We start from the raw sequence: 11342 nt of genomic DNA, 5'->3' as shown, positions 1-11342 counted from the left end.
TATTGGCACACGGTGCACGGGGGCCTTTCTTATCACGGTCATCTCCATCAACAAGAACGGACAAATATCTGCACTTTCAACGAGATCTTATCGACACAACAATCTATTGTTTCCCAGCTGGGTGTTCACAAGGCACAAGATTTTTATCTTCAGAAATATTTATCACATGATCGTTAACTATACCATCAACTATACTATCATCTTCCCAACGAAGTGATATACCACAACTTGAAATTAGATGGTTCTGAGATAAACAACATTTTATGTTTGATTCGACTGTTCACAATCTCAAAAAGTAAACAGCAATTCATTTTATAAGGCTGTCAACAGTAGGCTATAATTCCTGTAATGAATTGGACTAAATAAGATGGTTTGTGAAAAAAAACAAAGGGAAGCACAGAGTTAATTTGGAGTTGGAGTTTACTCCAACAGCTATCAAGAATCATCAGACAGTTGTGTCTCTCAACTGATTGTCAAGGTAAGTGTCCAATTAACGAGTAGGCCTAAGAAAAAAGAAAAAATGTATATGAGGTATTGACCGTTTCTTTATTAGGCCTGTATCACATATTTACAACAAAGTACACAGCTCGTATTTTTCCAAATCATTGTTGATACAACAATATTTTGTGTGGCCGAATTCAATGTCCAGCAGATGTCAACAATTTTAGCCTTCTTTCAATGTTGTTCCGTGCTGTCAAGTCATACTGCTCGAGCCAAGCAGATGTGTTCGTCTCACTGTGACAGATGGACGACTTTGAATATGGAATATGTTAATTTTAATAGCATGGTTTCTCTCAATATTTACCATAATTTGCTTTAATATTCTGAAAAATGCAATCTTTGCTGCAAAACAAATCATAAGAACTGACACATAAGTGAAAAGAAAATGGCCTATATTTAATATTTAATGATCTATAACAAAAATCATTGTATAATAAATTATGCATTGGAAAAAATAGAAGTACAAAAACCTATTACAATTTACAGTATTCCCATCACTGTCGGTTGCTTTTGCAATTTCCATTAAGACTATCACATTTCTAAGTCTTTGGCACTTGATCTCAAATTATCTATTTTATGATTATGGTCTGTCTATCATCTACCCCCTGTGACAGGTCATAACAAGACAGGTATGCAAAAACTACTCCCAATCATAATATTGAACGGAAAAGTATTATTGTGTTCACAACATTATACTAAATTAATCAATAATATCTCTCTCTCCAGCTCTTTTTGGATACGAACTGAAAAACATATGAAAAGACTGAAAATGATGCTGAGTCCAGACCAAGCTGATTCCGACCTCGGATGGGGACAATCCGACGCAGAGTCGGTGCTCAACGACCTCAAGGTCGGGTGCCTGTCCGACGAACCAATGGAGGGGGAGGGGAAGACGAGGTCGCTGGCCCAACCGAACCTCAGCAGGGAGGAGAAGAGACGGAGGAGACGTGCGACGGCCAAGTACCGCTCGGCCCATGCCACGCGCGAGAGGATCCGCGTGGAAGCGTTCAATGTGGCCTTCGCTGAACTGAGAAAGTTGCTGCCAACCCTTCCCCCTGACAAGAAACTCTCCAAGATCGAGATCCTCAGACTTGCAATATGCTATATCTCATATCTCAATCACGTTCTGGATGTCTAGTTGAAAATAGTGAGATACATTTTCAAATGGGAGAATTGGACAAGGAGAATGGAGGGACCAGAAAGAAATATGGGTGATATGTCACTTGTGAAATCGGGGATACATGAAAGTTGCCAGAAAGTACAAAAAAAGAGATGGGGTGGGGGGGGGGGGGGGGGTGGAGTCTGCAGCCTACAGCCTACTTATCCATGATTTTGAAGAAAATGCCTGTTTGGTATTGCGTTTTGGTGAGGCTGGGTAACCCAGATGAACGAAGGAATGGATGTAAACGGAATGATATAGCTGCTTTATAGACATAGCATAGTTGATGTTTCCATAAAGGAGAACAAGTTCAAATGCATTAATGCATTAGTGCCACTTATGACGCGTACAATTGTGACCTTCATCATTGTTATTTAAGTTTATGGAATTATTTATTTAAATGTGTTAATATTGAAGGTTCTGTTATTTATTTATGTTTATAATAGACTAACGTATTTTATGTAAATGTCCATTGTTTGTATCATTGTATACATGTATATTTTAGGCTGTGATGTTGAACTTCGAAAATGAAGTTGTTGCTCTTCAAATGGCACTTTCTGTTTTTGTATTATACGTAGTTTTTTTATTGAGTTAGTACGTTACGTGTAATGTACTTTTATTCACGTCATGTCTATTGTCTATCAGGCAACGATAAGCACTTAATCATGTTGGGTTAAGTAAACTCATAAAACGTCAAACTTCGTTCAGTTCCCTTAAGTGTAAAGGGGAAGGAAGTTAATCAAAACTTAACAATAAACTGAAAACGAATTAGCCTACTAAAGAAAAACATCCACATAATTTTAATTCGACTAACCGGATATAAAAAGCAAACATCTAATTGAATGACATCGTTTGTGTTGATATCACTTTACAATTCAGAGGCAAACCTCTTTTGCTGTGACCAAAAATCATTTCAAAATAGTCTGATTTCTATTAAATGTTTTTATTTCCTTAAAAGCTAGAGGTGTTTATTTATATATCTGTCTCTGCTTTGTATCTCAAAAAACATAAGTAATTTTATAGCGAAGAAAAACATATCTTCTATCCAAAGATTTTTTGTCTCTTCAGGGTTGTGTACTTGTTGCTTTATGCAGATATTTTGTAGTAGAGTTATTGTGACAGCTGATTTTTAATGAACGCATTTTTTATATTTTCCGGTGGTGTTTTTTTATTAAAAAAGGGAAAGAAATACATGGTATTGAGGATTTTCTGTTTTAATTGTAATTTTATTGAGACTAAAACTGGGAATAATTACTTGGGAATCTCCTTTCCAAAAATAGTCACACAATGTTGAAATTAGTCGGCCAGTTGCTCAGGGGGGAAAATCCCTTGCATAATGATTGGAGTAATATGAATGAAATGGACAGTGCAATGGCCTTGATAAAAAATGATTTCAATATTTAAACAGCAGCTGTCGTCCTGGAGGAAAAGCACGATGGTAGCCTAGCCTATTACACTTCCGAAATGATCTTGATTGACAGGCCTCTATATCTTTCATCCCCCCCCAAATTCGAATGATAGGCATATACAGTATTATTAAATGACGTCAGTGTGAGCCTATATCCCGCTGATTTGAAATTGTTTACACACACACGATTTAGGCACTGGTCAAGCAAGCAAAGAGAGCATATAGCCTATATGTGATTTCTTCTCTCCTGTGCATGTACTCTGTGCTGCTCCTCGCTAGCTCCTGGCTGAAAGGCGCTCTCCCCAGAGAGGGGGCAGGTGTTACTCCAGACGAGCCAAGACAACCAAATTACTGGCCGTCTGGCACCTCCCGTGGGAAAGAGAGAGGGAGAGGGGATGGAGGAGAGATGGAAATTTATGAGTGAGCAAGCACATCCATGTAATATTGCCAAATATGAGCAAAGATCCAAATCTTTGTATTTATTTCTGATGTATTGACATCAATTCTGCTAAGGCTTGTGGTCTAATAATGTAGGCCAACGCATTAGTTTAAGCTAGCGCAATTACATGATTTAGGTTAGATCAAGCGCGACATTTGCACATGGTGTTTTTGCGCTTAAATCGAATAATATGTAATAAACAAACGAATAAATGAATATACAAAAGTAAATAAATATCTGTGATATGAACATTAAATATGTATGTCAACAAACCCTAGGCGATTTGTACGAGAAGAATTCGTTGAGGTGAGCGGGGGATCTCTTTGGTCAATATTATTAACAGTGATGGGGGGAAAACGAATGGAGAATTTTGTGCAAATCAATGGGCACCTTACATAATTTTGATGCTATATGATTTACTTGCATTAGGAACACCTTTAAGATTAGAGATGTTTTCTGGCTTCAGAAGATGATTCATCCACAATAAACTAAAGCAGAGAAATTACATGTAGGCCTAGCCCTTATTCATTACCCCAATTCTATTACATTACATTGAACCAACCACTGGACGTCCTCTTCAGCCTTGTAAGGAACATGTCCAGACGCTCAGACGCTTCCCAAATGCTCTGTCTTAACGCGAATACCACTGGCACGCTGTACAGTTTCGGAAACATTTGGAACAAAACTTTTATATAAGCGAGAAATCATTTTCAATTACAAAATATACACTTACTGTATGCAGTTTAGGAAAGTTGCACCCGGCTGTATTTTCAAGAACACCGCCTCCAACCTAGACCACACTTCCTCCCCTCCAATTTCTGCTTCAAATGTCTGCAATGGAGCATAAATGGGGCGGACGTTTCCTACCTTGGCTGGGGGCTGTGCAACTTTGTATACTGCGTATTTGAAATATTCTTTCTCCCTGATGTGAAAGTTATGTATTGCAAGCGAGGATTATTACTGTTACTTAACGTTAAAACAGAGCGTTGGGATTGGAGTTCATTGATCCAGCTGTGGTCCATACATTCTATTGAGAACTCATGGGTACACCCCCTTTGATTGGGTCATGTTCTGATTTATTGTTCACATTTATTGCATATTTTCCAATACATATGAAGTGTGCATAAGCATTTTCCTGTGAGATGGTAAGAACCTTATCCTTTCTCCTCTCACTTGTGCTAACACTTCCTGGTTACCTTTGTACCATGTGACCAGTGACCCCATAATAGTGGGGTCACTTGTGTACAAAACAAGTTTTTAAAAAACATCCCTGTATAGACAACATATACACAACACATGAAATGAGCACATAAGAAGGCCAAAATGGCTCCTACACCACCATGGCAGACTCATTTATAACCTGCATAGGCTCATTCATGAATGGTTGGAGGCATCTCCAAATTGGTTTAGAGCAGGTGTGTCACGTGTACCGATGACCCATAAACCCTATGATCTCTCTCTCAGGGCATCTATGGAACCAAGGGAAAAGTCGAAGGGAAGATCTCAATTCCATACCTCCTAACGTCCTCTCTCATCTCCTTCTGGAAGACCTTCTCCTCCAATGGGTTTTGAGAAGGAGACGAGGAAAGAGGAGAAAGGATGCCAGGAGTATGCAATTGAAATCTTCCCAAAGGCCCTTTACATGGGCAACGTGACGTAAAGCACCACGCTGTATACTGGGATCGTGGACCTTTTGAGACACAGAAATAAAACAGCTTGGTCCCTTCCCATCATGCCTCACTTCCTCCTCCAACGTCTCCTCCCCCTCCTCATCCTCCTCCTTCTCCTCTTCTTCTTCTTCCTCCTCCTCATCCACGTCCTTGTCACTATCCTCAGGTGGCTGCTGTAATAAGGGGTGGTGGGGCCTTGCATCGTATCTCTTTATCTGGGGAGAAGTGAGGGAAATGGGTTTTTGTCATGTCAAGGTCTCTCCTAGTCTTGTCATTCGAATACAGTATGTCTGTCTGTCAGTCAGTCAAAGCTTCTTATACATTGGCCCTTTATCATTTCTCTAATTGCTTTCTCCTGCATTTGACCTCATATAAACCAGGCTTCCTTGGAATTACTAACTCAATTGCTGGTAGACTATTAAACAGTTACTTGAATGAATCCCTCTGGTTGTTTATTTAGCAACATTAACATTCTCCAAATGGGATTTAATTCAACATACTGTGTTCAATTTGGCATGGCCCTGTACAATGGAGAGTATTACATACTATACATGTTTTTTTGCCTGCCATAGTCTCCCAACAGAGATATTTCACATGGTGAATATATTCTCTTCAACCCCAGATAGTAAACCAACCAGCATCATTCTGGCCAACCTCAGCCTCAGACTTCTGTTCAAGCTTATTAGTAGACAGTCCATCTGTACTTGCATTAACTGTAAGGCCATTTGTGTTCCCTTCCCCATCCTAAAAGGTTCTGTTGCACCGCCATCGGCCCCCTTCAATTTATTCTTTACAAACTCATGAGAGGGGAGAAACCAACAGACAGGCAGACAGACAGCCACGGCCCAAACTGCTGTGGGCAGTGAACAGACTGCGAGTGTGACCGGTGCATATGTGGTTGTGTGTGAGAAAGAGCCATATTGCTTCCCCCTTTTCACCGTGGATTATGTAATGGCAGAGGCCTACAAGTGACCATATGTCAGGAAGTGTGCAGACGGCCTGGGATGACTATGACCATTATCAACATTTGGCCGTCCTCTCCCGTTCATCATTCAGGTAGACTCCTTTAAAGCCTGGAGTAGGACAACACACACATTCTTTAATTCTAAGGGGCTTGATAGCTTTGTGTGAATTTGCTAGGGACAAAAAATATGACAACAAACAGCCATATGTTCCCTGTGTGAGGAATAGAGGAACAGCATTTGATTGTTTTGTACCTCTGTTTTTTTTAATCCTTTACCTTTCTTCTCTCCACTCTGGATATTATAACAATTATCAATGTTCAAGGCACCCCCCCTCCCATCCTCCACCTCCACTCCTGCTTCCTCCTCTCCTCTTCTCGTCCTCCCCATGTGAGGTGTGTGTTGTGAAGTGTGTGTGGGTCCTTGAAGCAGCGAGCAGCACACAGCAGGACAAAGGCAGGTCCATGTGTTGAAATGCGACCCACGGGATGGGACGCATTATCCCTGCGCACTTCACCAGCAGGGTCCCAGGGCTCGAGCTGGCTCGTGGCCCTTTGTCTCCAAACAGATGGAAACGGGCAGAGAGGCGAAGAGGAGAGGAGGAGGAGAGACACGGGAAGAGATGAATGGAAACGGGGAGGGTGAAAAAAAAGCGAGTCAGTCTGTTCTCATTAACTCTGGGTATTGAAGGCGTCGCGGACCTCACAATGCGTCAGCAGCCCTGGATGGTCCCGCTGTCATTCAGACTCACGCTCCTACCATCTGTACAGTGGACATGTCATAAGGTGTGTGTGCAATGCATACATTATCCAATACTACACGTCCCAATCTGGCACGTTAATATGCCACATTCATGAGCTTTTGAATTTGTTTACGATTTGTTTTCCAATTGTTGTGTCTTTGACATTTCCAGCTTTAAAAGGATAAACAATACTTTGATTATTTCCGACCACGAATAATGCTTGTTCAGTCCTGGTGGTGCATTTGAGGCCTTCGAAATAGAAATGTGAAACGTTCAATCTAAAATGACACGGAGGATAGAAAAACTGGAGAAAAAAAACTCTGTGCGAAAAGCATAGATGTATCTCATTATAATTTTTCTTGCTCTTGCCCGCACACATGCCCAGACCAATAAAAAAGGAGCACAACCATTTTTCACATTTTGATGGTTCAGCAGGCAAACTAAATTCAAAATAAGCAAATACAAATCATTTGTCACACACACTGAATGAAATTGCAGTGAGAATATCTCATTTAGGTAAAAGACGATTTGGAGAATCCAAGCCAGCCCAAATAAAATCCTTGTTGATGTGTGTTCGTGTGTGTGTGTTTGTGTGTGTGTGTGTGTGGTCTCATAAGCTGCATCTCTTTTCACTTCGTCTTCATTTTACATGCTTTAATTTCTCTTTTTTCTTTTTACCAAAATCCCTAAACTCATAAACTGTGTGTCTTCGGGGAGGGATCCATCCATCTTCCGGACACTAAATTTAATGATCTCATGGGCCCACCTTGCATGCTCAATAGAGACCATCTGCACGCGACGCTTACCTTCATGAATAAAAGCAAAATCTGATAGTGGGTGCTGTGACTCACGCCACACGCGTGCCTAGTTAAATGCGAGAGCTTGTCTCGCATATCCATAGAACTGTCTAATCAGATTCACTGCTTTCACTCAAAATGATTGATTGGTGAGGGGACGGGTCTCTTTTGTCAACTTATGCTGTCCCATTTAATGAAGTAATGCTTACTTGAGAACACCAAGAAAATGTTGTTTGCGAACTTGCAATGATAATAAATAGCCAATATAGCTTGTTCTTGTTGCTGTTAGCCAGTGTTTCGAATTAGTTGAAGATGGTCTGTAGAATTATTTAAAAAAATTCAAAAACATTGCAAAATATGACACAAAATGGTTCACGTGTTGATTATCAAAGTATAAAATGAAAGTAAAACATAAACTATTCAATTGTAAAGGTTATGTTATTTATCCATCCTTGCCAACATAAAACGAAAACATTATCTCAAACCCCAATATATTTTAAAAACAAGAACATAACGTGGTCTCAGTATCCCAATGGCAATTCACAAAAGCACAACAGCTTGTGCAGTGCTGCACATAATACCGTAATGAAACTGCACTACTCTTATATGGCCAGAGCGGGGCGCACTAACCTTAAAATCGGAGAAAACCCAATGCTCAACATAATGTTCTGTTATAATGAGGTGTCCAGGCTATTGACCAAACATGTCATATAGTCTCAGGGATTGACCTTGACTAATGTGCGGCAGGTAGCCTAGTGGTTAAGAGCTTTGGTCCAATAACTGAAAGGTTGCTGGTTTATATCCCAGAACCAACTAGGTGAAAAATCTGTCTGTACTCTTGAGCAAGGCACTTAACCCTAATTTCTCCTGTAAATTGCTCTGGATAAGACTGTCTGCTAAATGATGTAACTGTGTGATGAGTGAGTTTTAGGAGCATATTGGTAGTCTTATGCCTTTTTGTTTTCACCTCATGTTTCTATCAAAATACAGATAAATAACCCAGATGATCCACTGTTATCAACCTCACCATTCATTGAACCTCAGAATAACATTATGTACTTGTTAGTAATGTATAGTTATTTGGTCAGTTAAACCTCCTTTCCCCAGCCTCTGTGTTTGCATGGCCCTCAGTGGGGAGGGACAGAAAGGAAGGGTCAGGGGGTCATGTCCCGGTCATGACCTTTATTCTCTGCTGAGGAGAGGAGGTATTTTTGGAGGTGGGGGGCTGAAGAGGCCAAAATACACATGCTGTCATCACATGATGTGATCTCCCTGCTCAGCAGCTTTGTTGTGTTAGATTTTATTTATATTATAAATGAATAATACACTAAACCCGTTTGGAACAGTTCCTAGTATTTCCTGTTCCACGCATCTGGGTGGAGGAGAGGTGAAATAATTGAGAATCGATTGGTCTTCAGAGCAGACTCCTTGCCAATGAGGTGCTCTGAGGGTATTTTGCAGACTGACACATCATTGACATCATCTGACCTCGACTGGCATAGAGGCTCTGGAGGTCTGAGGGGGAAAAAACAACACATTATTTACATTCCACCTTTAAGAGCCAGCGCTAAGGCTTCACTGAGCTCTTTGTTGTCTTTCACTGACTGGAACCAAGCACCCTGTGTAAGGTTCTGTATTTATTTTCTTAGTCAACCTTGTGTTTTGTTTCGTTGTGTTCTTGAACGTAGCCCTGTTTCGTTGTGTTCTTGAACGTAGCCCTGTTTCGTTGTGTTCTTGAACGTAGCCCTGTCTTTTTGTTCATTGATTTCACCTGTGTCAGTTACTCACCTGGTCTCATCAGCTCCTTATTCAGTTCAGTTCATTCTGTTTGTGCCTTTGTGAGGTATTGTTCGTTTTGACTCTACTAAGCCTTTTCCTAGCTTGTTTGTGAGAGCCAGTTATAGCCTTCAGTCCTAGTTTTGATTCACCTGCCTGTTTGCCTACCTGTGTATGACCATTGCCTGCCTGTGACCACGATTCCTGCCTTCTGCGAAGGCGAAATAAACACGTTGCGCTCTGCGTGTGAATCTACAACTTTTTCTCCCTGAGTATTCATTACACCCTGCTATATCTCTTTAGGGTCCAATGGACTGCACTGATAACACATTATGCTAATCACTCATCTGCTTTGTTCATGTTGCAATGAGATAAAACATGATGGTACTCAAGCAAGAGGATGGCACTTTATATTACAGGATACATTTCATTATTCTAGAATCTATATAATGGGATAAGCCTCGTGAATGCAACGCCCACAACCACAGGGCTCTCCAGAGGGTGGTGCAGTCTGCACAACGCATCACCGGTGGCAAACTACCTGCCCTCCAGGACACCTACAGCACCCATTGTCAAAGGAAGGCCAAAAAGATCATTAAGGACAAGATCCACCCGAGCCACTGCCTGTTCACCCCGCTACCATCCAAATGGCAAGGTCAGCACAGGTGCATCAAAGCCGAGACTGAAAAACAGCTTCTAATCTCAAGGCCATCAGACTGTGAAACAGCCATCACTAGCACAGAGAGGCTGCTGCCTACTTACAGACTTGAAATCATTGGCCACTTTAATAAATGGAACACTAGTCACTTTAATAATGCCACTTTAATGTTTACATATCTTGCATTACTCATCTCATATTTATATACTGTATTCTATACTATCTACAAACTAATTTGCACAACTAATTGCACAACTATGCCGCTCTGTCATTGCTCATCCATATATTTATATATTCTTATTCCATTCCTTTACTTAGATTTGTCCGTATTAGTTATCTGTTGTGGAATTGTTAGATATTACTTGTTAGATATTGCTGCACTGTCGGAACTAGACGCACAAGCATTTCGCTACACTAACAATTAATATCTGCTAACCATGTGTATGTGACCAATCAAATTTGATTTGATTTGAATGTTCATATTCAGATTAATACATTACAGTTAGGCTAAGTGCATATATGACTTAAAAGCAGTGGCGACTCCCTGGGCTAACCCCCCCTTCAGCGCCCCCCACAAAAAAAGCACCATTCTACACTAACTGTAATTTTTATTCAGACATTTGGAACAACACAAATAAATAATCATAACATTTAAAACTATATAAATATATATACAAAAATAAGACTCATAAATATCAAAAAGTAACAAAGACAAATAGAAACATATTGCAGTATATAAATACAAATAAAAAAGAGAATTGAATTATTACACTATTACCCTATTGTTAACAAAAAACACAAATAAAACTAAATTGCACAAATCCTATATCACACAAATACACAAATAGAATAACACACTTATAAAGAAGAGAACCTGATTATTACACTATTACACTATTGCACTTTAAACAAGAAACACACAAACTAAATTGCACAACTAATTGCAATACTAATTGCATTAGTACTGTACAAAGTTAGAGGTGGGCTATTAGATAGATTCCCCCGCTCCCCCTACCTCTAGTGGGGAGACCTGAGGTCAACATACCCCCGCCCCCACCCCATCTCATACTTCTGAGTGGGAGACCTTCCCAAGCAGTGGCCTGCCTAGCTCACAAACTAGAATCAAGGCGCCCAATCCGACAAGGTTAATTGACCCACAGTCCCAGGCCGTGACGTGCAAATGAGCGATAGAAAACCGATCGCGCAAATGTCACCTTTCAGAATATTAAT

The 11342-nt window shown here is 40.3% G+C and overlaps 1 protein-coding gene across 1 annotated transcript; it reads left to right on the top strand.

Annotated features, from left to right (window-relative positions):
* Nucleotides 1-1270: 1270 nt before the first annotated feature.
* Nucleotides 1271-1639, top strand: LOC120050636 (helix-loop-helix protein 2-like). The gene has a single exon (XM_038997220.1). The coding sequence runs from the start codon at nucleotides 1271-1273 to the stop codon at nucleotides 1637-1639; it is 369 nt and encodes a 122-aa protein (XP_038853148.1).
* Nucleotides 1640-11342: the final 9703 nt, after the last annotated feature.

This window comes from Salvelinus namaycush, chromosome 7 (genome assembly GCF_016432855.1).
Source record: "Salvelinus namaycush isolate Seneca chromosome 7, SaNama_1.0, whole genome shotgun sequence".
Classification (NCBI taxonomy): Eukaryota; Metazoa; Chordata; class Actinopteri; order Salmoniformes; family Salmonidae; genus Salvelinus; species Salvelinus namaycush.
This window is presented reverse-complemented; position numbering and strand designations above follow the sequence as displayed.

What these genes read in the sequence shown, in the direction of transcription:
- LOC120050636 (XM_038997220.1), top strand. Translation starts at nt 1,271, where the DNA reads ATGATGCTGAGTCCAGACCAAGCTGATTCCGACCTCGGATGGGGACAA.